This window comes from Ammospiza nelsoni, chromosome 6 (assembly GCF_027579445.1).
Source record: "Ammospiza nelsoni isolate bAmmNel1 chromosome 6, bAmmNel1.pri, whole genome shotgun sequence".
NCBI classification, from domain to species: Eukaryota; Metazoa; Chordata; class Aves; order Passeriformes; family Passerellidae; genus Ammospiza; species Ammospiza nelsoni.
Window position 1 is genome coordinate 50,505,920 of NC_080638.1, and position 27,886 is coordinate 50,533,805.

The window sequence follows — 27,886 nt, forward strand, 5'->3', positions numbered from 1 at the left end:
GTAACTTAATTTGTAAAGTTGTTTACAGGAATTCAGTGATTGTGAGGATAGGTGCACAATCCAGGACATGAGTTAGGGGTGGTTTTGTTGTTTATTCCTAGGGGGGGATGTTGAAGCTTTTTCCTGGTACTTAGTGGTTGTAATTAGTCCCACCCAATGTTTACAAAGGAAAAAGGAAAAACACTTGATGCAAAACAGCAGAAAAGGAATAACCTAAACTCTAATGCCCTGTGGCACTGTATGTCAGGGCTAATCCCATACACTAGCATGCAGTGGCACCCTTGGGAGAAGCTTGGTGAGATAAAGCTGTTCAGGAAAGAAGAAAGAGAAGCAATTCTGATTCTGACATTGCTGTGAGAGTGAGGGCACATAACACTGGACTGCCAGCTCCTTGTGGAGCTGGATCACCCCTCTCCCTGGAGGTGCAGGCAACCTGTGATTAATGCTAGCGAAGAAACTGGGCCAAATGTTGTGGTAACAATTCTATTCCTTCCAATGCTTCTGGATGTACTGATAAAAATCATTCTCATTCCAGCAGCATTTCCTGCTGCAGCCTGTGCAGACCTACAAAAGGTACAGAAAAGCCTCCTCTGCTCCTTCCAGTGTCATTTCCTTCATCTCATCCAGCACAGATTCAGCTTCTGGCTGCTCATCTGACTTTTACTGCTAAAAGACCACCACAAAATTAATTGCTCCTTGTGGTTTTCTGTATGTGCTTGCAAAGGGATAGCATGAGATCCGCTTGGCTGCTCCCAAAGACGAGTGCACAGAACTTGCACAGAGCTGAAGAAGTTTAATTCTGGCTGTGTGACTCTACAATACAAGGTTAGAAGATCCAGTTTTGGAGCAAAGGGGTTTTCTCCTGGTAAGTAAGCTGCAAGTATTTCCATCAGAATTGTCTTTGCTTCTCTGTTGATATTCTGTACATCTGTAGTCAAATTTTATCTCCTTAGAGGTCTTTTAGAACTGGACTGATTGTACAGTCCTTCAGTAGCTCAGACTCATTCTAGATCCTGATTAATTCAATCTCCCTTACAATAAAAATGTACCATAATTCTTAATTGTAGAAAGGAAAAACAATGTGCATTTACACATTACTGAAAAGAGGTTTTAAATGAATGCAGCACATTGAAGGACCAGAAACACACAGGAGACAAAAGAACTGTTCCTATTAGAAAAATGTAACTGGCCAAAATGAATGGCCAGAAGACATCCCAAGAAACCAAGACTCAGTGATGACACAAAACCTTTCTAAATGCTATAAAACTGTCCTGATACAATTTATTTAAGAGAATCAAATCATTTCAGGACAAGGAAAAGGAAATTAATCAGTATCCTCTTTAGATTAGCAATCTTCAGTTGCTAATTTTAATTAGTGAGTCTTGGAAAATCGCCGTCTTTAGGAGAAGTAATGCATAGACTTAGCTGCAAAAATAACTTCTTCGAGGAGACTGATCAATGTGTACAGACACACACAGAGATTCCAAGAGCTGCACTTAACTGAATGTGGCTTCTATCACTTTCATGGCCAATTGTGCAAGTCACTGTCCACAAGGTGTCTGGGCACTCCTGCTCAAATCAAAGTTCCAAGTCCCTGTTAAAAAGCCAAGGACTGCCTCCTTCTTCCAAACCGGCAGAATTGGTAGGCCAAAAAGAGCAAAAAATACCTGGAAAAAGTCAGAAACCAGTAAGTAAAATTACATGGTAAGATTTTTGTCCCCTAGACCTTGCAACAGTCCTGAACAACTACCTAGGCAACCAATTCCCTCCTTATATTTACTCTTTATTCACTGCTTGTTGTCTTGAGTTAACAGAGTCAAATATTTGCATACATTCCCTCTCAGTTCCTTAAATAAATGCTAACTGAGCAGCAATGCTCCCACATAACCCAGTTCAGAGTGTGTGCCTGGTGGCAGCAAGGTCAGGTTACATAGAGGAACACAGAGATGCTGCTCACCACTGTAGGGAGAAAATTCCTGTGGCCAAAGCTCAGCTGGAGTTGCAGCTTCCAGAAATATGGGGGACAACAAAAAGTTTTTCCAAATATATTTATGACAATAGTCAGTGTAAAAACAACAACTCATTCCAGGAAGAGGATGGTCACTTCACAAACAGGGACAGAAATGAGGCAGAGGTGTTTAATGCATTCTTTACCTCTGTCCTCAGCACCTGTGATGAACCAAGAGGTTGTTAGAGCCTTGAGCTGGAGGACAAGGCCTGTGAGAATGATCAGTATACTCTGAAATTTCATGGTATCTGCTGCTCCAGATGGATCCCTATAAGTCTACGGGGCCTCATGGTATTAATCTGAGAGTCCTCAAAGAGTTAGCTGATGTAATTGCAAAGCCTCTCTCAATCATTTTCAAGTGATCTTGGGAGTTTGGAGTTGACTGGAAGTCAGTGAACATTGTCCCGATTTTCGTGAAGGGCAAGGAGGAGGATTGCAGAAACCACAGGCCTGCAGTCTCATTTCAGTGTCTGGTACAGTTATGGTGAAAATTATTCAGGAGGCATTGAAAAACACCTGAAAGACAATGCAGTCCCTGGTCACAGGCAGCATGAAAGTCCTACTTATCAAAATTGATTTCCTTTTACAACAGGTTAACCCACCTGCTTGGTGTAGAAAAGGCAGTAGGCATGATCTTTTCAGACTTCAGCAAAGCTTTTGCTGCTGTCACAACATCCTTCTGAACAAACTGTCCATCCCACACCTGGATAATCATGTTGCACACTGGGGGAGCAACTGGCTCGCAGGTCAGACACAAAGGGTTACAGTGAATGGGGTGACATCAGACTGGTGACCTGTCACTGGTGGGGTTCCAGAGGGCTCCATCCTCAGCCCTGTGCTCTTCAACATCTTCATAAATGACTTGAACGCATGACTGGAGGAGATAAGTTCGCCAACAACACTAAATTGGGATGAGCTGCTGACTCCCTCAAGGGTAGAGAGGCCCTGCAGAGAGACCTTGACATATTAGAGATGGGGAATCACCAATTTTATGAAGCTCAACAAAGGAAAGTGCCGGATTCTGCATCTGGGATGGGGCAACCCTGGTTGCATGTATAGACTAATAGCTCCTGCCTTGCAGAGCTTTGCCTTCCTAAAGCTTTTGAGATGACTGCATACATTCATCTCACCATTCACCATGGAGCAAGCCTCCATAGCAGACTGGCTGCTGGCAACATTAGCCTCAGCCTCCTGAGAAAGCTGTAGGGTCCTCCTCACCTGCTCTTCCAGAAGTTATCCACATTCCTCAGGTGCAGCTGAGTAGATCTGGCCAGAGCTGGGTTTTATTACATCATTACAACTGAGCCAGTAGAGTCCCTCCTATAAACACATAACATTTGTCTTAAAATCAAAGCAGAATTTTGAGGCACTGTATTTGCAAAATAATGTTAATATTTAATAATAAATATATGAACAGCCAAAAAACCAAAACTAGAGGTAGTTGTAAATTTTTTATTCAAGTGCATAAGGAGTTAAAAAAAAAAAAAAACCCTGAAGAAAACTATGTGGAATGAAGATCTTGGAGATTGTGAGTCTCAAGATTACTCAACCAAACTGGAACTGGTGCAGGGAAATCAGGGACAGACCAGGGGGAGGTATTGCTGATAGAGCATGACTCAACTAGTTCCAATAAAGACAGAAAATGTACCTAGCATCCATTATGACAGATTCTGAGAAAGAAAGGAGAAGTACTGAAAAGCCAAGCAGTGATCCTCTATCCTGTCAGAATGCACACCAATGAAGCGTATTGCAGTAGAGCTGTAAATGTCAAACCAGTGGAGGGTGGGAGGCAGAGATGTTCACTGGTAGATACCAGTCACAATATAGACCAGCATTTTTCCTGAGTTGTTCACTGCAGAATTAGAATTTTGTGGCAAACTAGGGGAATGGATTGTTCTTTTCTTTGATCAGTTCTCCTTTGAATGAAGATATGCCCTTTGTGTGGAATTCTGCTACCATGGTTGCCATTTCAGATTTCTGTGCAATTGTGTAAATATTACAGGAAAACCAACTATGCCTGCAATAAGCAGTCTAAAATGAGTTCTCCATTAATTATTTGACATCCAGAATATAAATCAGTGTAGTAAGTAAAAGAGTATACTCTGGTGTTGGCTATAATTCTGATTAATATAGAGATTTCATCCACAGCCTTGAAGAAATTTTTGTCCAATAAATCTTTAAGTGGTATTTGGATTCTGTACTTGTTCTCAACAGACTGAGTAGTCAGAGGGGAAGAGTAGTGTCTTCCAGAATACAAACAGTAAATTTTTTCCCATGGAAAAAAGATCTCTTAGACTTTAAATGAGATATTTTATCTTTTCTGTTTTAAAGATCCAAGTCCTCCAGAAAGCTGCTTGTTTAGCTCTAACACCAGTAAAACAAAAAATGTTCTCAGCATTACCCAAATCAGGATAAGAGCCGTGTGTTTGTGCATGCATGCTCATGCACCATTCTGGAGGCTGCTGTACAAACACATGACTGTTTTATACACATACTGGGGAACATCAGCGCCTGAGCTCTGTTTGAGTTGTTTGCCACCCATATTAAAATATCACTGGTCTCATAATGGATACAGTAGATGAACACTGTTTTTAAAATATAGTATGGGAGAAAATCCAGGAATATGATGTCATCAACAGAGTGATGAGTCTGCTGTGCTCAGGGAGGGGCAGCAAAACCTAAGTTAGACTCATTCATACTAGAGGAGGAGCTGTGCCCAGAGACGTGTTGCACTTCACTCATTTGTGTCTGCTCAGTGGTGAATTTTCAGTCAAGGTATGTTTTTTCACTTCTCTTTCATATTCAGTGTGGTTTGTTTCTTCTTGGAAACCACTTATTTAATTCTTAATGTTTCTGGTTCAGTGACAAATGAGCTGATATTACTGTTCCAGAAAATTGGAGCAGAAAAATAATTTTTGCTAATGTGATTTTGTAATATGTTGGGTTTTGCAGAGCTATAATATTTGCAGAAAAATGCTTTATTTCAAAGTACCCAGTGTATCAAAGCCACAGGGTACTTCACTTGCCACAAATACTGTCCCATGCACTGGAGGTAAGGGTTTCTCCTATCCAGATGACACTTCATGTCTGTAATCATACCCTGGGCACTCCTTCTTTCTTCTCACAAAAATAATCAGAAAGTACAAGCATCTAACTTTGGTTTTGGCTGAGATTACCTACAAAACTGTAGAGAAAAAGCAGAGTCAATTATTTTCTGTACATACTGATAATTTTTTCTCTGTTTATTATTTTGATTGTAAACTTTGTTGGGCAAGATGTAGAAGTGCATGTGTGTACCTTACACTGCTAATCTGTCTCATCTGCACTGATTGAATGGCAAAGGATAAAACTTTGAAACTTTTACAAAGGAGAAAGCTTTTGGATGACATTTAAGCTACATTATTAGTTTATTTTTAAAATATGTATGCAAATAAAAATATTCAGTAAGAGCTTAACTTTTAAGGTGTTGATGAAAACAGAGAACTTAGTAGTGGTATTGTAATTAGAATAACAAAAGAAAAACCCAAAAAAGAAAGGTTGAAATATATTAAATATATATACTTTTAGCTACTTGTTTTCCATTACTCAGTATCCTAAGCTGCCTTCTTAGTGTAATAATAGCAAATAACCATAAAGCCAAAAGTGTTCAAATAATTAACTATTAGAATTCTTGTTTTAATATTTTGTTTGTAACCTTAGAGATGCCATCTCCTAAGAAAGGGGTACACTTATCTTAAACATCTGTACATATTTTCTTAGAAACTAGAAGACAGTTATCTAGGTAAAAGAAATATCTATTTTCACATATGAGTCTCTAAGATTGAAGTTGAGTAATATCAGTCATAGATATAGATAGAATATAACTTTTATCTGGTAATGTGCAATCATTAAGAAAAAAAATAAAGAGAAGCATCTTAGCACTCCAGGTTCATTTATAGACTTCCAAATATACTTGGGGTTTTTTTTTTTCAGTGTGAATAGTGAAAACACAAACAGAAGGGATAAATACACCCAAGTTAATAAAGACTTTGGAATAGCTGACCAGAGACACCTCGAGAAAATCTTTGCCAGGTTTTCCATTGGGCCCCTGAGTACATGCAAGAACAAGATTGAGTTACTCAGAGTTACCTGAACATTGTGTACCGACAATCTAACAAAAGAACCGCCTTTCCTACTGAGTTAGAGCTTCCTGAAATAAGCATCCCATCCTTGCACAGGAAAACAGCTTTAAAAATTCTTGTAGCTATTTAATATTTCAAGCATTTTCTCAGGCAGAAAACAATAGGAATTTGGGGATGTTCTTTATGAATACCCTAAAAATTATCATTTAAGAATGGCCAGTGTTTGATAATCTGTTTTTTATTAAAAGAAGGGTGTAAAACTCTCTTAGGCAGTCAAATTCCACTGTTTTTAAACTCACAGTAGGAAAAAAATTAATATTACAAGTCTAGGAACACTTATCAGAGAATGGAGCTTTGCTTTCAAAACAGAGTCCCTCTCAGTAACTAAATCAACTGCAGAAGTACACCTGAACTCATTAGCAATGCTAATCAATGTAAACTTAATGAAAAAAAAAACACAAAGAAAAATGTTGTTTAGCTAAAACATCCACTTTTCTTTAAAATCATTCATAAGCCTTCTTCTCTTGTCACTCATAGCTTTTTAAAGCTCCCTCTTAAGTGCTCCATACAGATGAGTTCCCCCTCCCTTATCAAAAGGCTTATCTTCCTCCCTTCTTGCATTTAGCGCACTACATACATGGAGATGGAAAGTTCTACCTCTGCCTGGCTGATACCCAGCTGTAAAGGAGCTGGGCACTTCACAGTGGAGACAAGAGCTGTTCTTTGCCAGCCCTTTCTGGCTTTAGTGATGTGCAGCTGCTCTGCAATCAGCCCTGGAGCAGCCTCTGGGTGCTGACTCGTGAAGGGCGGCAGGCACAGGCTGGAGCAGCTTCTGCCCTCGGTGGGTGCCCAGGGCAGGGACAGAGGGAGGAGAGGGCATCCTGGTCCTGGGCCAGCCCCGAGGCAGGGGGAGAGCAGCACTTGAAACTTGTGCCCCACAGATTGGCTTCACACAGATCCAGCTGTAACTGCTTGTGATCACCACAGTGGTGACACCTCATTTGCTTAGAAGTAGTGAGCTGGGACTGAGGGACTCTGGTCGTGGCCCAACACCCCATGTAGGAGTTAAATGTTGGAGAACAGGCACAAATTGGGGTACAGACCAGAGAAACACAAGGAGCAAAGTTGCCAGCTGAAAGCACTTAGCTTCAGTCTGATGATAGGCAAGTCCAAAGCATGCAGATGCTGTAAAGCTGCTATATAAAACTTCACCAAAATATTTCAGGATTTCTGACGGTCTCTGAAAGGATGGATTTGACTTATTTTTGCTGCTGTGCTATATTTAAGTCCCCTACATCTTAACTCCTCAACTTGATTCAGTAAGGTTGGGTTGGTTTGTGTGACCCCTGCAAACAAATCTGATCATCCAGGTTTGCAGATTCAGTAGCTTTGCACATAAAGGTATCCCAGAATGGTGATAGTATTGCAAAGACACAGTTCAGACTATGGTTAATTTGCAGAGAAGGGAGCTGTCAAAATACAGAAATCCATTTTCCCATTCATTTTATCTGAGATTGCAGTTAAATGCCACCAAAAAGTGAGTGATCCATGGTAGAGAGCCAGGTCTTTTAAACAAGATTCATGCATGCATGCCCAGAGGCAGAACTGCTCATAGATGCTTTTCCTCCTGCAGTGTTCCTGCTTTGGCAGGAAGGAATAAGCCCTTCGGGACCACACCCCAGTGTGGAGGTGTTCTGTCCCTCTGCCATGGTTGTGAGATTTCCTATGAGCTGTCTGTCTGACTGAAGGGCTGCTGCTCTGAAGTCTCCTGGGCTACCAAAGAAGGACAGCAGGTCCCTCCACCACACGTATGGAGCACAGCAATGTGCCCCTTTCCTGATGTGAAGGACAAACTCCCTACAGGTAGTGGGCAGGCCAATAAACTGGAAGTGTTTCATAAGGTATCCTGAGCATTTTTACAAAAAGCAACTGTTAAGCCTTCATAATTCAAATTGGGACCCAATCCTTAAACAAGTAAGTAGGGAAATTAGAAATATTGCAATACTTGTTGATAGATTTTTGTTGCCATCTTATTGCAAAAGTTCCCATACCTTCTTGGTGATGTCTCATGGGCAGCTCTTTACAGCACTGACTCCCTCCTCTTCACAGTAAAGCAAACAAACTCCATCTCTCCTCACAGCACAACTAACAAACTCCAATTCTCTTCTCAGCTGGCTAACCCACTCTTTTGTAGCACTCATCTTCCTATTGGACCCAGCTGTGGCCTATTAAGGGCAGGCCTGCTCCTAATCTTTGGTGATCAGTACAACTGCTGCAACTCCTCAGGTGTGAGACTACCTTCTGCATTATCTTTTCTTACATTCTATCCCTCCACAGATTTTGGCTCAGCTCTGCATGCACCTCTCACCTCATTCTGCAGCAGTCTTTCCCTAGAATAAGTCATATTCTACATTTTGCATTATGTTTGGATTCTGCTTAGAGCAGAAGCTCCTTGAGGCACAGCCTGTCCCAAGACTTTTGCACACTGATGATGCCCAAAGCCTCTGGCCATCAGTGCAACACAGACAGAATGGCAGCATCTCCAGAGCTGTGCTCCTGGTCCTACTGCTATGACAGCACAAACAGCTCCCCAGGAAAACAAGCAGATGGAGGCAGAGGAAAAAGAGACACAAGTAACTACACAGGCTAGATCCTCAGCTGGACTGAATGCTTGCAGCGCCCTCCAAATCTGCATCAGCTGAGTAATGACAGATTATAGAAGATAAGGTGTTATGAATATATCAGCAGATCTGAGTGACTTGCTCACTGGAGCCTGCTTAACAAACGTGTCATTGTCACATCCTCTTGTTCTGACCTCAGTCTTCAGAGGGAAAGGTCTGTGAAAGGCTGATTGTCCTAGCTGTGATATTAGGAGATTACAAAGAAATGTATGCCATACATGTTCCTTTACTTAGCACAGCAGATAAACCCAGCTCTGGGACACATGATATGCTCCAAGTCAAATTCTAGCCTTTGTAACTGTACAGCTTCAGTTAAACACTGAATTCAGACAATGGACTTTGCAATCAGCCCAATCTCATCAGGCAGTTTATCATAACAGTCTCATCTCTGTCTGATACCTGAGCTCAAGGATGAACTTTTCTTTCTTTATTTCCTCACACTGAGTCATCTAACACAAACCCACCTGACACTGTTTGTACTCTGGGGAGCCCTCCACATGCTCCTCATGCAGAATCCTGTTTTACCTGTTCAAGACCAGCTTGCAGATGGCTGTTCACCTTGGCATCACCTAGAAAAGTTTCCTGTGCCTGGTCCTGATAGTGCTGGGGGAGCACACAAGCCACTTTGTCCCTGAGTAAACAGCAAAAGACCAGGCAAAAGGTGTGAGGCACTGAAGGGGACCAGGAAGTGTCAACTTTGTAGAAATTCTCTCCCTTCTCTCTGTGTACACACACAGACATATATATGTATGTACACTCACAAAAACATATTTAAAATTATGAGAATCTTGCCAGGGAAATAAAATACATCATGTTCCTTTGCATATCCATGCAGCCCTGTCCTGTCCTACCCATTGCTAGGGGATGATCCTACGTGGATGGAACCTCCATAACTTTCCTCCCAGATTTTTTACATTGCACAAAAGAGCCGTCAAATATTTTCATCAGACATTTCTGATGTGTGCATCTATTAGGATCAGTTGCATTTTTAAATTTATTTTCCTTTGCCTGCGTGAGGATCTTTTGGCTTTTCTCAGTTAATGCCAGAATTTCCAAGTCATGAGGAACTGGGACTATCCCTCATGGGCAGATAAATAAGAAAAAGCAGTTATCTGCTTCCAAGCCTGCAATCTGTGTAGGCAATTACAGTAAATAGGAAATTCAAATAAGACAAAGAATTTGGAATAGCTATTTACCAGAACAAGGGAACCAGTTTAAAACTTAAGAATCTCGTCCACACATGTATTTTTTTTTCTCCTCTGCAAGTTGCAAGTAAATTTTCAAAATAATACTAGTGCCATCTGACCAAAGCAGTCATAATGAATCAGACATGAATGTAGTTCATGAATGGCTGGGATATTGGCATCAGCGGTTTTAATTTATAACATGCACATTAAAAAAAAAAAAAAAACATGTGGAGGCAAGTCCCATAAGACAACTGTGTGCCCTCACCTTCTGATTATTTCTTTCCTCTGGAAAGCTTTTGTTTTTTCAGAATAGCCACCTTATAGCTCATAAATTCCAGTCAGCTGGGTCAGCAAAAGGGACATTTCCCAGAAATAGAAGGAAGTAGAATTTACAAAGTGCAGTCAGTTTTGTATAAGTGTTTCCTGCAATGCTTTGGGAAGACTCATTTTTGGAAATGTAAGAAAACAACAATTAATTTTCTTCTACAATAGATGTAGTCTACAAATTGACATTTAAATCATGCTACAGCTCATAACTGTTCAGTATGAGACATCTGGAGTTCCAGTCTTCTACTCTTTGCCTCATGTATTTCTACAGACAGGTTAAATAGTTTCCATAGCACACTTGTTTCTGGTTTCAAAAAGGGTTCAATATATTAAAGTTTGCCTTAGAATAAATGTACTCTGGTCAAATAACTTTTAAAAATCAAAGAAAAGTTTAAATACAAGAATTCAGATTTTGCACTATTCTGAAGCTGGGTAAAATATGGATCCAAACTGAATAAACTAACTAAGTTTTCTAACATTTTAAATTAAAATCCCAGAAGAAGCTCCCATAAGCCTGGCATATACCCAACTTAGGCAAGAATCCTTATTCACTGTTTGGTTTGGAGCCCTTTGCCCTCTTGGGAAATTAAACTTTATATTATATAAAGTTTATATAAAAATTATATTTCTCACCTTCCTTCCTTCCTTCCTTCCTTCCTTCCTTCCTTCCTTCCTTCCTTCCTTCCTTCCTTCCTTCCTTCCTTCCTTCCTTCCTTCCTTCCTTCCTTCCTTCCTTCCTTCCACACAGCGCTTCTCCTTTGCTCCCTTTAGCAGGGTTGTGCTCCCTTCCAGAGCTCACATTCCCTCATTTCCCCTCGATTGTTCCTGCCCTGACATCCTGCCCTGAGCCTTCACCACCTGCTGCCCAAAACTGCTGTGACAATTCCACAGAGCTCTCTCTGCAGTGCATGGGTCACAAGGGCAATGGTGATGTGGTTTACTTAAATCAGGCTATTTTTGAAAATTAACAAAGCTGGTCAGAAGACAACATTCCTTTCCAGAGAAAAATCGGTGAAGGGTCTTGACATTTTTAACAAAAGCAAGAAAACAAACCACAGAAGAAATGCGCACACAGAGGGTAAATCTGCCTGGCAATGGGGAGCACTGATAAGGGATTTTGAAAGAAGCGTCTTCCTTCTTAAGCAAGTGCCTGAAGGATAAACTGTAGTGAATTGTGCTCTTGCAGTCTGTGGGGTTTTTTTCTTTTTTTGGAACTACTCCACTTTGTAAAGATATTAAACTCATAGTTAGCCATAGAGAGCAAGAGTGGATCTGGGTCACCTGCTAAACTGTGAGCACTCAGTACATCTTGTCCTTTGTTCAAGACAAAAATGACATCTTTAAAACATTTTCTGTTATATTACCCGAATATTTTGTGAAAAATCTTTCTTTAAGAATCAGTTTCTTCAGAAATTTTCTGTTTTGATAGTCAAAAAATCACTCTGACAACTTAAAAAGCATCTCCTACATAGCTCAGAGTAGTAATATGTGAGTTTAACCTACCAGAGAACATGATCCAGCAACTGTAGCAGAGCAGAGGGGCAGAACCCCCTCCCTGACCCTGCTGGCCACTCTGCTTTGGATGCAGGCTGGAGCACAATTGGCTTTCTGGGCTGCAGGTGAACATTGCTGGCTCATGTCCAACCTCTCATCCAGCAGAAGTCCTCCTTGGCAGGGCTGCTCTCCATCCCAGCTCGTGTTGATATCAGGGGATGCCCCAACTTGGCTTGTTGAACCTCCTGAACTTTGTGTAGGCTCACCTCTCAAGCATCCCTTCCCTCTGGGCGGAATTCCTTCCCTCTGGATGCATCCCTTCCCTCCAGTGTGTCAGTCACCTGCATCACACAGCTTGGGTCACTGGCAAACAGGGTACACTTGATCCCACTGTCTGTGTCAAAGACAAAGACATTAAACTTTTATCTTTTTGTTAGCTTTGGGTACGATAGTTCTTTGAAGGAGCTGTGGCATATACTAAGGGAATCTGTCTCTCTAACTAAATTGTTACCCTGTGTTTTTTTGTTGGGTCTGACATTCTGGAAAGAGCAGATAGGACATATCTTCTTTGTAAACACCAGTGCTCAGAACCTGCATATGCAGAGCGTAAAACAAACTGTCTGCACCAGGTTCCAGCAGGGCTCTGTCATCTCCTGTTGCTAACAAAGGGATAACAATAAATTAATATACAATTTAATTTCAATACTGGCAAAGCATAAAAAAGCAAAATTAAAATGGTAATCCAGACACTGATTTTTGTAAATCAGCACTGTAAATTATACTACTTCTTAGCTGGAGAAGTGTCCTGAACCTTCTAGATCTCTCAATGTTGAAAGCCATATTCATGTTTGCACAGTTCAATCACCAAATCCCCCTCTCAGCATGTATTTGAGCTCTTAAGTTCTAATAGAGATAGGGTGTATTCCCATTAAAGAACTGTTGTCATTAGAGTTCCCCTGGGTTTTCAGTAGAAAAATAGGCTCCATTTGTATTATATCTAATTTTTATCTGCTGTTACTTTCAAAATAATTGCAACACAGTTTGAAGTTCACTACAGTGTGAATTGCACTCCATTTCTAACAGGTACATGTGGTTTTGAGCTTTTCTCTACAATACATAGAGTATGGGGATTTCTAAATAGGCTATCTGAAAACTGACCTCTTTTCCTTTGCAAATACTTAATGTACTGGCAAAGTGAGGAGCAGATACACGAAAATAATATGAAATGACTGTCCCAGCTGCTCAAGAAACAACAGCGTAGGAGGATGTGTTTGACCTAGGAAGGACAAGGCAAAATGGCTTTCTGAAGTTTATCATTTAGGAAGTGAAGCACATTACAGACTAGGCTTCTCCTTGAGAAGGGAACTCACCATTGCTTGCACTGCCATACTCTGATTTTAATTTTTAAAAGAATATTAAAATTAAAATAAATAAACAAAACCCTAAAATTATTTTATAATGACAACCTGTCATTTAGACAATGAGTATCATGTCACATTTATATTGCTTCCATGACACAAATCAGTGATGCTAGGGACCATTCCCTGTGATGATCCACAAGAAAACCCGTTTAGGAGACTGAAATCTGAGCTTATAGTTTAGTGTAGCAGTTTTCAGAAGTTCTAAATTAAACTGAGACCACCTTCAGAAATCCATAAATTAGAGGTGCTAACCTGAACAAACTGGGTAAATATCATCTCTTCTGAATTTTACCTGTTCAAAATTAAAGCTGTAATTTCACCTAAGCATTACATAGTTGTAGTTAGATATTTTCTACCCTGTTCTGTTGTTGTCAGAGCCTGAAGTGCTGTTTGGAAGCTGCACCATTACTCAGTGAAGCCATCCATACATCCCTGTGGTGAAAGGCATTAAGGAAACACAAGGCATTATTCCTGATTCACTGGGAGGGCAGGTTCTGCCTGTGGTGCCTCCTGTGCTGAGGACTGCACTGCTTGCACAGAGCCACCAGCTTGTGGCTCAGCCATGGAGACAGCAGCTGTGACTGAGACATGTCCAGCTGCTGGAAGGGATGGCTGTGTCACTGCAGATGTGGTTCTCAGATACAATGTGACAGGTTAAAATGTCTTTTATGTTTTTGCTAATTACAGCAGACTGAAATCATCGGTTACCTGTATGATAAGAAATGAGGAAAGCAGTAGTTGTCAAAGAAATCATTATTAGACTTTGTGACAGCAGCCAGTCAGCCACACATGCTGTAGGCTTCTTTGGGAGCTCTTTGCTGTTGGATCCACTTGGGCTTTCCTCAAAGGCCACACCTGTGACAGAAAGGTGAAAATAGGCAGGAAATGCTGCATTATCGCAAATACATGACAACAGTGTAAATATTATAGTGGCTGGAGGCACTCAAGATAGCAAATCTCTTCTTTTTTCCTAAATGGCTGCCAAAATGTCCTCAAGGTGCTCGAAGTAAAGTGCTTTCAGGGCATAGAGCCAGTTTATATTAAAGGCAAATCTCTCCATTAAATATTTAATGCTCAGAGGAACCAATACTGAAAAATACTATTAGGCCATTAGACCCTCACATTTTACATGGTCATGAGAACCTAATGCTGTCACCCAGGGAAAAGAGCAGTATTTCAACTGCTAAGGAAAAGGTGTGGCTAAACTGAGCTGAAGAGGTCTGGTGGGAGTAATACATCAAAGAGCAAAAGCCTTAAAGGACATCCACGTGCACATCATGGGGGGAGCCTTGGGTGGAGGTTTGTGCACTGCTGAACAGCTCTTCTGTGCCTCCACTACAGCAAGGCAAATAGAAGAGCATCACTAACTAATATTCTTGGGGAACTGATATGCTTCAGGACTTACAGCCTTTTCCTCTTACCATTCCACCTCTGAGACTTTATTAATATCGTCCATTTCTCTCTGTAGGATATTCCTATTGTTCTCTGTAGTGAATATATCAAGAAGTTTATGTCACTGGCATGGTTCATCAGTGCTCTCCTGTCTTTCAAACTGAGATCAAGACTGTAACTACACTAGATGAACCCCAAGACCAGTTTTGAGACCCCACACTAGGAACAGCTCAGCTCCTCCAGCCCATGTCCCAGGAGCTGTCAGTCAGGTGAAAATTCTCCTTTTTCTTTTCCAGTTTAGCTGGTTTTAGCCTGGTTCTTGCAATAGGTTTGAGCTATCTGGTTTTCAGGAAAGACTGCTTTCTAAAGCAGGAAATTTTCACTTTAAGAAAGAAATATAATCTAAGCGCACAACCTACTCTTGATATGATCTCTAGCATTTAATTTCTTTATTCCTGGATACCTTAGCTATTCACTGGGCTCAGGGCATTGTCTGCCATTTGAGAGGCACATTGTACTGTTTGATACTGTCAGACCTGCCCTTTCACATGGTATCAGAGTCCTGCAATGGATATTAACTTGGTCTCACAATGCCAGTGTGTTAAGCACTTAATTTTGTAGTGGTGATGGGGCACAGCAATCCGTTGTCTGCAGCAGGGGTGCCTGCAGAGCTCAGGAGAGTAGATACATCCCCTTTGGCATTTTCCGACTTGCTAAATCTACATGACATATAAAACTCAGGAAGTTTATAGTCCTTCATTTTTCTTCGTACTGTACCTAATTTGTGCAAGCTTTGTCAGACACCATGAGTGCAGGGGTGTTAGGACAAGACAGGGTTTCCCAGCAGTTTCTGACACCCTGCAGGGAGCCCTGTGAGGTTCCTAGGGCCAAGGCATGTTGCTTTCACTCCAAGCACTGCTTTGGCTGCTTCTCTCACTGTACAAATGCACAGTTTGGCTTACAAGTTCAGCTGGGGGAGATATTATCAAGCTAGGCAGTGAACCAGCAAGGAACAAGAATAAATTATGTTAATACACACATCATCTTCTCAGCAACAGAACCAATGTCAAACATAAACTCGGCAAATCTCAAAAATGTAAGCAAACCACAATCTGACCACAGCTCCTGTTTGCAGGAGGCCTTCCAGCTAACAATGGAAAATACAAAACATCATTTTGACCAAATATGAAAATCAAGTAAACAAGAACCAAAAGATCACAAGTCAGACATGGCTGAAGACCTTAAGCTCAGTGTTATGCTCAGAGCTTTCTGAAAGCAAATGCTAACTACAAATTTCAAGGCAGCAGTATGCAAAAGTAGGCTGACCCAATATCACATACATGGGGAAATACAGAGAACTGATAAGACTCAGTGTCAGAAGGGTGATAAACACATGCACGGGCCTGACAGGGCTCACCCTATCTCTGAAAGAGCAGACAAAGCCTGTCACTCCCCTAGCCCTAAGCTGAACATGGGCTGAACCTTACCCCATGCTGATTGCCTTGAAAATGTTCTCAAGGATGAATTCATGTGGATGACTGTTCTTCATTCCTGCAGTGCTTTTGCAGTCCCACTCCTCCTGCAGCTCCTAGATTTCTCACTCTCCTGAAGCTAACCTAAATGCTAGTTGTTGGCTGAGTTCTGGACAATGAGCACTCATGGTTAACCTTACCTGTTCTCATATAGGAAGTGCCAAAAGAAACAAACCAAAATAACCTTCCACCTTGCAGAGTGAGGCTGTGGTCAGTTTTTTCCTGCTTGAATATTTTCCTTATCAGTTGTCAAAACATTTTGAGCAAACACACTGCAATACACACAGAAAAGGTGTAGATCCAGCTGTGACTTGTGCTGTGTAAGATTTATGTGCTTTGCTGTTAGAGTCAGAAAGTTTTCTTGGTTCAGGGACACCAGGCTGTGGAGCTGCAGTAAGTCTAAGGCAGGTCCAAGATCAAATCCCAAAGAACTAAAGAGAAGAGCAGCAAGTATTCACAAGGAGGGGGAGAAGGAGTTGTGAGATTGATACTGTAAACCTCAAAACTGATGATATTTCCAAAGATGGAAGATTCTGATTCAATATTTATTTAAGTATCTATACTAACTGAAAATAGGTTAATGAAGATAAACATCTTAACCAACATTATTCAGTAGGCTTGTGGCCTCCTGGTACACAGGCATGTAAATCACCCAATTTCCAGCTTTCATTCCAAGCTAAACAGAATAGAGATTTCGAAGTAGATCTTTCATCTGCCCAAAGACTACAAAGAGAGGAACAAACTGGCTTATATTTGTTTAACACTCAGATTTAAGACCTTCATATTCTTCATTTCTTCATAGACATATGCAGTCTTGAGAAAGCTAGAGATGGAGGAGAAAATAACTCTGTAAATCAGAACAGCTTAAACTTTCTAAGCTGTTTGAACAGCAGAATTGAAATGTGCACTGGGAGGATGTGAAAGACAGTTTTGGAATTATACTTCTTTCTCTGCTGATGAGCTACAATTATAAAAGTGGCTGAGAAGCATAAGAAGTTCTATTTCAGAGCAGTTCTATTGTGTTTACTAATCCATCATGTACAAAAGGGAAAACTAAATGCTAAACCAGATATTCAGGTCTAACTTTAACTTAATGGAATTAATGTGAGCACATCACCATGAACATGTTTTGTATGTGTCACATTTTCAGTTCCTGATGGCCCCACAGTTGCAGAGCTCCTTTATTTTATTGATAAACCCTCTCTAATATTAGCAGCAGGTTTATTGTCTATCTTCACATCTGATTCCTTCATCCAAGCTGTGCCTTGCTATGATACGTTTCACAACAACTCTAGAGCACTGCTTGGTGGATTTGGCATTTCCTATTACTTATTTGCTTATAACCTTCCCTTTTAAATTTAATGATGCCTTTCTCTGCAAAAGCAATGTCCTCACTCAGTGTATCACCAACAGCAATGTTTTCCTGGGTATTTCTACAGGCTGGGATCCATGAAAGATTTCCAAACCAGAGGAGTTACATAGCTCCAAGGAACAGCCCAGTGAGTTAACACCTGCAACAAAAGTGCAACTAAACCTTTATGGCAAGAGTGCTCCATGTAGTCCTTAGGCTCACCACTGACTGGTGTGCTCATGTAGCCTTGTAACAAGCCAGCTGAGAAATTTTCACAGGAGACACTGAATCCACTCACTTTTATAAAGTAATCTTAGTAAAATTGCTGCTAACTTATTACAATAACACATGGCGTTTATAAATATTGCAATGGGAATGACAGGTTATCAGAGCTGCCCATGGCAGGGGGTTTGGAATTGGATGATCTTTAAGGTCCCTTACAACCCAAGACATTCTACGATTCTATGATTTTTTTGTTGTTGTTGACCTTAATCCAACTGGAATTTTCATTTATTAGCACAAGGAATTTAGGATAATGTGGGTCGGAAGGTCAACCTCTTCCTCAAATCTGGCTCAGTTACAAAATCAAACTATGCTACTCTGGGCTTTTCCAGTTGGGTCTTTGAAACTTCTGAGGATTACAAGGGTGAAATTTAATGATTTAGTGGCTGGAGATACTTGCAGATTCTGTGTTTTGACCTGAAACAGCCTCTAATGATGAAAGCATTATTCCTAACTTCAGATTAAATAGAATTCTTGTAATAAATCTGCTCTTTCAGAAAAACAGCAAAATCCAGCATTGGGGATATTTGCAATGTTTTGGAGGTCATAGTAATTGAAACATTTCTAAAATATTAATGGCAGCAAGTCAGAGGTCAAACATGGACTAACTCAAACATCATCACCAAATCTGAACTAAATCAAAACTTTATAATGAGATGGGCCCTTTCCCTTATACAAAGGTCCTGAGATCAGGACACTACTTCTCTCTGAACTGGTTCATATTTTTCTTCTCCTTCCAATTCTCACCACAGTCCAGCCATGCTGTTCTTCTCCATTTCAGTTATAGCTACTTTGCACAGAGATAATATCTTTTGTCAGAGTAATCAGAGTTATTGACCGGGTTGTATAAAGAGCATCGAAAAATAACATACCAGATTTCTAAAGCTAAAAAGTACAGGATTCTTTTTTTAGGGAATTGTAACTCTGGAAAATTTAAAGTAAGAATATTCAAGATTTCCACTGGGAAAAAATATATTAAGCAAAGTGCTTTGCATAAAAGTTATATATAAAAAATATCTTATGCATTGCACTTGATTAGACTTCTGATCTTTCCACACCTTTCTTTTCTTGGAATTGAGTGACTTCATCTCCCACACAGGGAGGAAAATTAGTAGCCTCTTCTCACCTTAGTTTCATTATTATTGAAATAACTACTTTTACAGAACAACTTTTTCCCCCCATTTTTCCCAACATAGCTGTTGTACATACCTTTAATGGTAACTGCAGAGCAATAGTTTCTTTCCATGGTGTGCTTCAGGCTTACACAACAAATATCTAAAAATTACACTTGTGAGAGGTATGTCCTCTGCATATTTTCTTTACTGCCTTTTTCTGGCAAACTATGGAGCTGATTTGTGTTAAAAAGAATTTTTGCTTTTACAAGGTTATTTTTGTCCCAGGCAAGTTCCTGAATCTGGTTTAACATGAAGCTTCATGATCTGCAAGGGCAGCCATAAGGTAAAAGAGCCAGTGAAGAGTAAATGAAAAGCAGTAAACCTTAAGTTAACACTACCACAGAAAGTGTCCCCTGATCTACAACCCCAAATGTAGTAAAGCCCATTAGAGATTCATTATACAAAGATTGGAAATTAAAAATTAATATTGCGGGATCTGTAAAAGCAGAACATTTTAGGAATGTTTCCCACACTTCCTCTACCTCTCCAAAATAACTAATGCCTCCACGAAAGACAGAATTAAAAGGACATTCAGGGAATATTTCAGAACATGTTTCAGAGATGCTACAAGAGTGATTTAATTTTACCTTCCAGGTAAAGATACAAACCCAACCCATTCTGAGGGCAAAGAGGGGTACGAGCAGTCCCACTGGGCTTGGATTAAGTGGAAACAAGAGTCTCTGTGAACTGGGAATAGATGACAAAGGAGATTTTTTCCAGGAGTAAAGGTTGCAAGAAGATCAGGTTGAAATAGAAGCTTTCAAAATAAACCTTATGGAGAAGGCATAGAATTTATAAACAGGGTGGGTTTCCTGTATTTTTGTCGATACTAAATTCTGAATGTTAGAATCCACTACTGAAGCTCAATTTCCCAGCACACCTTTGGGTTCTTGCTGAGCACTGCCTGTGCTTATGCCATCCCATCACACATGCTCCAGGCCTGCCAGACCTGTCAGTATGGCTGGAGGGGAAATTATGCACAGAGATTGTTTTGTTATAATCCATTACTAAACAAAAACCTCCTTTTCCTCACAAATAGACATTGTCCAGGAACCAAATCCTCCAAAGCTGTTAAAACTAAACTTCTCTCTCCTTGGCCAGCAAATTCCTGTCTGCTGGTCCCAAATGAGGCAGGTTGGGGACATCACTCCAGCCTGTAACAAGGTGCTGAGTCTGTCAGGTTTACATCCAGGCTCCTGAGGGCAGCACTGGTACCTGCATGGGGTACCAGTGCGGGTACCAGTGCTGGTACCAATTTTACAATTACCAGGCTTCCTTGCAGAAAACCTCCCTTACCTACAGCAGCTTTTGAGCTCCTGCTATTTCCCATTTCAGTGGCAGCAGATCTGTTAGGCCCTTTTTCCTCTCATGGCTCCAGCAGCTTCTGTGTTAACATTGACTGTAGCTTTTATATTACCATGAATAAGCAAGGCAGCCTGGCAAATAGGCACCACCAGGGACACTTGGCTGCCCAAGCTGGGCTCAGAGATGTTCAGGAGGACAAACTCACACAAAAAATAGAAAATGTCAAAGCAGGCTGGGCTCTGCAGAGAAACAGAGTCAGAGGAGAGGTTGGGGCAGCCCTTGCTACTTCTTTCCGCAGCTAATATATCTTCTAAAATATCACCATGTCAGAAGTCAGCCAGTGCCTCTCAGTTTGCAGTTTGCATCCACTCAAACCCGTATTTTTGCTCCCAGCTTTTCCTCTCCTCTGTGCCATTGGCCCTCAGCTGTACATGGAGCTATATGTGTGGCAAGCCAGCTGAATGTCTCTGAAAACACTTCTGGCCACTGACAGCACTTAAAGCAAGCCAGGTAATTGTAAAATTGTGCTAGGGATGCTACAGTCTGGGTGTCATACTAACCTTCACATGGCCTTGCTAAGAAATCCCTGAAATAAAATGAAAATAAGGCTGCTTTCTAGGCAACTTTCGTCATGGATGATCATCCATCACAGAAATTCCTCATTCAGAAAAGACTAATGAGGCCTTGAGCTCACTTTATCCTTTGTCCTTGCAAATTAGATTGTGTAGGAAAACATCAGGACTGTGTACCTATGCTTTTTAATATTCTCTCTTTTGTTCCAGCAAACAACATTATAGCAGTTAACATCATAACAACATTTATCTGTTTCAGGCTCCACCTCTTCTCTTTGAGAACTAAATTAGCAAGGTTAATATTATGACAATCTCAGAATATACTAATTACAAATTTCACACCTTGTTTCTACAAAACATGGAATCAGCAAAGCCACAACAGCTGTAAAATATGTTACAAAGTCTCTCTGTTACTCCCCCAGAGTAATTAGTGCAGGTGACATTGGAATAACCTGAACTCATTACACATTTCAGAACTTGTCCTTGTATAAGACACGACTAAGACCATCATGAGACATTAGTCATTCACTGTATGGAAATGTTTAGCATAACACAAGGAAAGATTAGCACCAGTGGCAATACTAACAGAGTCATGAGTTCAGGAGCTGTAGGGCTTCATCCAGACCCAAAAGAGCTGGTGAAAAACATTCACCTGAAGCAGCATATCCCATCTGGGGAGTAAAGCTGTGCCAGAGCTTGCATTAACCCAGCAGCAGCATTAACTGAGCTCTGACCTTTTTTCCCCTATCCTTCCATTCCTTAGCTCATATCTCTTGATCTTTAGAGGACTTTTTGTTCCAATTCAACATATTCCCCTCCTTTTCTTTCAGGAACTCCCATAGCCCCAACATGTATTGCTGTAACATTTTCCCTCCACATTCTAGGATTAACCACTCTGCTGTTCTCCTTGGCTTGCTGATTAACTCATGCCTGTCTTCTGGTGTCTCCCTCCAGTGCTGTATGTGTGGGTCAGTCCTTGAACAGCAGGACATCCCAGGAGTTTGGCAGGAGACACCAAGGTGCCCTGGTCACTGCCCAGCCCTCACAGTTTCAGGCTGTGGCACTGGTCACCACCACCTTTTCGGGGTCCTTCTCCACCTGCCTGTAATGACAATCCAACAGCTGATCAACCCCTTCTTCCCTGTCCCTCTGCAAGGGTTCCTGGTTTGCAGCATTGGCAGGATCTTGCCAAGAACACCCAAAGAACACCCATGAGCCAACCCCAAAGCCCCAAAGCCAACTCCAAAGCCCTCCTGCCTTGGTGGGGACAGTGTCTGCCAGAGGCACAGAGCTGGTCACCACTTCCAGGCCATGACTGCCTCCCACCCTCCATCAAAACCTTGTCATTTGTTCCCAATGCTATTAAAAAAGATACTCCAGAACAACATGACTGACAGTGGGTTTTATAGACTGCCAAGGAGGAGGTAACTCACAACAGGATGGGAACTCCATCAGGTTCAAATTTAGCCCCCGCAGGGGTCCCTCAGAATCAGTAATGATAGCTTAGTTCGGCTGGGCAGTATTTCAGCCAAGACTGCCACATGAAATCTTATTGAAAGCCCCTGCTGAGGTATTAGGTTTGTCTTGCATTGCACAAAATGTATTTGTAGAGAATGTGTGAAAGGATCACATTTATTTTCACCAAAATATGACCAGAAAACAGCAAATCACTGCCTTCTGTAAGTTGTGACTTTGTCAAACATAATTTATTCATCAATCACATACTTTAAATGATCCTCCTGTGCAATAGAGAATAGTATCAAGCACATAATTTTGACCCTAAACATTAAGGTTTGTAAACTGATAATGAGCACATTTTACCTTGTTCACTCCCCTATTTCTAGCAATGCATTATGGAAGGACTTGAGCTAAGGACCAAGGAGGCAGGCTGCCAGAAGCCCCATGTCATGGACTTGGTGACATCCTAACTAGTCCCTGCACACTGTTCCTAGACCACAGTAATATGGTATAAGTAACTTATTTTAAAGTATTCTAGGTCTTTCCCTTTTAAATCAAATTCTTAAAGAGATTAATTGCAGAGAAACTACAGATAAATCAATGTGCAGTTTTGGAGCTGCTATCTGCTGTAAATTAAATTCTGTAAATTAATGTAATGAGGGAAAATCCCAGAAAAAGCCAACATGACCTTTATGACCACTCTCTGAATTACTAATGTTCATCTTATTGTGCATACGTCCAACCTCAAAGTGTAAAACAATGCACTTGAATTTTTTTCTGCTGGTTCACAGCCTATTACCAGCAGAAGAAACAGTTTCTGTTAAAATTGCATCAGGCAACAGAACTTCTCTATTCACAGATGACCTCTTGTTGCCCATCCATTAGTATTTCACTTCCTATGTGTTTTTACAGTGAGAAGTGCCAGCGCAGAAAGAAAGGGAGACTTGAAACTTCTGTTTGCAATTTGTTGGTGACAGCCCTCACATCACACAAGCTGGGCTTTGAGATGTTTAAGTGCTACAGTGTTTTTTTAACACAAAGTACACTAAATATGACCATAATTTTTCATCAATTCTGTAACCAATAGCCAAACTTCTGTGTGCATATTAAGCACTAATACCAGCCAACAATTCCAACAACCAGAAAACAAGTGAGAATCCTCATCCTTTCAGGAATTGCAAATCCATCCCTTTTCACTGCCAAGTTACTGGTTGAATAGGACAAATGTCTTAATTAAAAGTACATTTTAAAAGCTTCCAGTCAAATGATAATATAAAGTGGTTATTATAAAGACCTTAAAAAGACAAACAGTATTTCTGTGACTCAGTCCAGAGAATTGTATGTACAAATCTGGGAAGCCAATCTTGCATTTGAATAATATCTCAGCATTTGTTATCCAAGAACACAACAACAGGAAAACACAGTTAGCATTTTATCAGTAGTGAGTGATGCTGCACACTCAAATTCTGTTTGGTTCTAGTAACATTAAGGTACACATCTGACATTTCTGCCTGCCAATAGCTCCCTGTTCTGATCTGTAGAATGTTTACAGTATTCTGCTTTCAGACTGTACTCTTGCACCCAAGCTGGCTGACTGCAGACAGGTCCTGGCTGACAGGATTGCCACTGTCTCTACCAGACTGCCAGCCCACCCACTGCACACCTCTTAAAACAGCTCCCCCAGGAAGGCTGTACCATTTATCTCTACAGAGACTTGGCTGCAGAAAGAGTCTGCAACACAGAGACAGAAATACACAGACAATTTCAGTGAGAAGCTGAGAAAGGCACACTGCTGGCAAACACTGATCCCTCAGTGTTCTCAATGCAAGCTAGAGCTGCAAACTAAATGCCTCTTTATTGTACAGTCATGACATTTGGGAAAATAGATGGTGTTCTTTGGGGAGGAAACACCACTGAATTCCAGTCAATTCTTGCTTTGCAGGGGAGGGTGTCAAATGTTGCAGGATGTGACACAGAAATAGCAACCTGAGACACAAGGCACACCTGTCCTTCAGGAGACCATGGCTAGTGCAATAAAAATATAAGAAGACAAAATAATGATGAACATCCTCAAAGAATTAACAAAGACTTGCTGCAGCTCCGTTCTAGTGAATAAAATCTTCTAAATATTCTCTTCAGTTAACCCATTCATAACAATACCTATTGTTGCTATATCCCCTCTGTTTTACTTCCCGAACATTGGTCCAGGCAGTCCATAGCACTGCAGTCTGTAAAGCATTCTACAGACACAGCCAGTGTCTATGAGAAGCAGCCCAGGGAACTGCAAGCCTGTTCAAAAGCTGTGCTTGAGGACATTAGGAAAAGCAAAAGACAGCTTTTCTTATTGTGTCTTTTTGCAGCAATGAGCTAGATCCAGCAATCTAATGTCATCTATTTTTCTCTTCACAGAAATGGTTTCCATCACAGCTGAAAATGTTAAGCAGCTGTACAACATGACTACCCAGGAGCTCACAGTCAGTCCAGAGTATTCCCACAATAATTCAGGAGTGCATCAGATAGATCAATATGAATGTGTTAGTGCAGATGTGTGGAAATGGCTACAGGATTTTCAGCCTGGATTTCTCTGGTTTATATTTATTCTGGGATCAATAGAAAATTCCTTTGTGCTCACCGTCCTGTGTTTCCACAAGAGTAGCTGCACAGTGGCTGAAATTTACCTAGCAAACATGGCATTTGCTGACCTCATGTTGGTCTGTACTTTACCTTTCTGGGCCATTAATATTTCTAATAATTTTCATTGGCCTTTTGGCCAGTTTTTCTGTAAAGCCATCAACATTATGAGTTACATGAACCTATATTCTAGCATCTATTTCCTGACACTAGTGAGCATTGACCGCTACCTGGCCCTGGTGAAAACCATGTCCCTTGGACGGATGAGACGAACCGTCTGTGCCAAATGGAATTGTTTTGTAATTTGGACATGTGCACTGCTCATGTGTTCACCTACAATGGCGTTTCGAAATTTGCATTATTTTAAAGAGTACAACATCACAGCCTGTGTTCTTCTCTACCCAGCTAGCTTCTGGGAGCCCACAAACAACAGCTTGCTGAATATTGTGGGGTTTGTGATCCCATTCTGTGTAATTACCTATTGCACTGTGCAAATCATCAAGGCCTTACGAAGCAGTGAGCTACAAAAAATGAAGGTAGTCCAGACAGAGAGGAGAGCCACCATGCTGGTCTTTGCTGTGCTCCTGCTGTTCATCATTTGCTGGCTTCCGTTCCAGATCAGCACATTCATCGACACAATCCGTTACTTCTCACCCACCCTCAAGTGCCTGGAGGACATCAATGACATTCTGACCCAGATAGCCACATACTGCTCCTACAGCAACAGCTGCCTGAACCCAGTCTTGTATGTGATTGTTGGGAAAAACTTCCAGAAGAAGGCTGCGGAATTCTACAAGGACTTGTTCACAAAGAGGTGCAGAAAATCACAGTCTGTGCAGATGGAAAACTCCCTGGACACTTTAAGAACTTCCATCTCAAGCGAATACCCAAGGAAAAAGTCTGTTTTGTCATTACCCCAATAGCATAATTTTAGGAAATCCTTAAAGGAAGAAAGCCTTCTAGCATGTCAGTCTCCACTAATATCCATCTGCTATGGGCTCACAGAATAAACATGTGGTAGTGTTCATTACATGAGAGAAAAGGGTTGTTTGATCTTAGTGGAAATTCCATAAAGAGACCTGCTTCTAATGCTACTGGATGTTTTTCATTATTGAATCCTATTTTGTAGCTTTCTTACATTTTCATGGCTGAATGATACTTGGCACATACATCACTTGGAATGTTTTCTAAGGTGTACATACAATTCTCCAAACAGAGCCCCAGTACAGAAGCAATTGTCAGGATTCTCCAGCTATGTATGGTACCCATAATAGTGTGTTAGATAAGGGTTTTGGTCTGGGAGAGGCTTGCATTTGAGTAAGTTCTGTTAAGTGAATCCTGTAGGATGCATTTTTAGATGTGTCCATCTTTTGGGCTTTTAACTTCTCTCTTCAGTCATCTGAAACAATCTGATTTTTTCATTGACAAGAAGTACCTTTTTGCAGCTGCTTCAGTTAGTTACAGATTTACACAAGCAAATAAGCATGAAAAGTAGCTGAAAAAAGGTAAAGCAGCATTGGAAGGGAACCTGCGTCCACCTGCATGAAGTTAGCTGAGTTTTCTTCGTAGAAGAAGATTCTTTACCCTTTCTACCTTGGAGTGAAAGCATTCATCTACTCATTTTGAGTGAGTGAATGCTATTTATATTCATGCTTACACTTCAGCTCAGAGACTCGGGTTCTTAGTATTCACAAAGCATAATTAATGTAATTCAATGGATCTATAAAATCTCAGCACAACTGGTATAATCTCACAAACAGAAGAAACTGAGAATATGAAGAAGAGCATAATCTAACTACATTAGAAATCTAACTGAAGATAACAGTGGTCTTGAAAGCTCAGAGTATTCAAGTATTCAGATTCTATTAATACCTACATTTTTTTTTGTAGAGTTAATCTGTGAGATTTTAATACAAGATGGCTTTTCCCCAGTTGGACTGTATTTTTGAGCTAAGTTGATTATACATATAAAGGGACTCACAGTGTACTGAATTGTCTGTATGCACTTTAACCTCTAGGAACCTTGATCAAAACTGAGTGGAAGATGATCTAAGATATGCTGAAACTAACAGTCTTCATTCTTTTCAAAGCACTTAAGGTTACAGCTTCTAAAGCTACCAAGGGAAATGGAGTTTGGTGACATGAGTAAACTCAGATGGCAGCTACATGGTCTTTATCTGTGTGAGCTTGAATGGAGTAAAAAAGTTCATTTAAAATGGAAAATTTGTATTAAACCTTCAAATAACTAAACCACAAAATGTGTGTGCAAATGTGATTTAAAGACTAAGGGATTTAGATCACTGTATATGATTTATAGGCAATTTCCATGGTTTTTCTTTGATAAACCAGTATAATCCTATGTCATAAATACTTCTATTGCTCATCCTTTCTTTGTCTGAAGCAATGGGGACAACTATGATGAAACACTACAAGGCTTTCTGTTATATCCAGTGTTATCATACTGTCTCATCCATGAGCATGCTGTTCATGCAACCCTTAGACAAAATGAACTCTACACAGAGGTTATTGAGGCAACAGAAGTTATTTTTGAGTATTTGGTACTGAGAAGTAAAATATAAAATACTATTATGTTAATAATAACATAAAAATATAAAAATGTTATTATGTTAATATCACATTAATTTAAATAATGTAAATATATAAACACCATTTTTTTTGCTATGCAGTAAGCATGTACAAAAGAAAATAAAGTACTTTGAGAAATGAGATTTCCTGGCATTCTCTTCTATAGCCTGTATCCTGTCACTAAGGAATGATTTGTCAGAAGTTCAAATGTTCCAGATGCTTACTTGGCTTCCCAGTACACCAAAGGAAAGTGAGCTGAAACAACAGAATTTTAGCTGCTTGGAGATCTTTCTTTTCAGGGCCCATTTCTGAGTGCTGTTGACCACCCTCAGTCCCTTTGGAAGTTTAAATCAGAATTAAGGC

At 40.6% G+C, this 27,886-nt stretch overlaps 1 protein-coding gene and 1 long non-coding RNA gene across 4 annotated transcripts; one reads left to right on the forward strand and one right to left on the reverse strand.

Moving 5' to 3' along the window:
- Positions 1-624: 624 nt before the first annotated feature.
- BDKRB2 (bradykinin receptor B2) lies at positions 625-27,619 on the forward strand. 3 transcript variants are annotated; one of them, XM_059475254.1, is made up of 3 exons: positions 814-865; positions 20,670-20,786; positions 24,716-27,619. In XM_059475254.1, the coding sequence occupies exon 3, from the start codon at positions 24,718-24,720 to the stop codon at positions 25,858-25,860; it is 1,143 nt and encodes a 380-aa protein (XP_059331237.1). In that variant the 5' UTR covers positions 814-865; positions 20,670-20,786; positions 24,716-24,717; the 3' UTR covers positions 25,861-27,619. The 3 variants fall into 3 exon arrangements, with proteins under 3 accessions (XP_059331236.1, XP_059331237.1, XP_059331238.1); XM_059475253.1 differs by lacking the exon at positions 20,670-20,786 and having other exon boundaries at positions 625-865; XM_059475255.1 differs by lacking the exons at positions 814-865; positions 20,670-20,786 and adding an exon at positions 4,735-4,783.
- LOC132075082 (uncharacterized) lies at positions 1,319-8,236 on the reverse strand. Its single transcript, XR_009418710.1, has 4 exons — positions 8,181-8,236; positions 3,227-3,328; positions 2,611-2,953; positions 1,319-1,667 (listed from the first exon to the last, which is right to left on the reverse strand). It is a non-coding gene; the product is annotated as an uncharacterized LOC132075082 (long non-coding RNA).
- Positions 27,620-27,886: the final 267 nt, after the last annotated feature.

What these genes read in the sequence shown, in the direction of transcription:
- BDKRB2 (XM_059475253.1), top strand. Translation starts at nt 24,718, where the DNA reads ATGGTTTCCATCACAGCTGAAAATGTTAAGCAGCTGTACAACATGACT.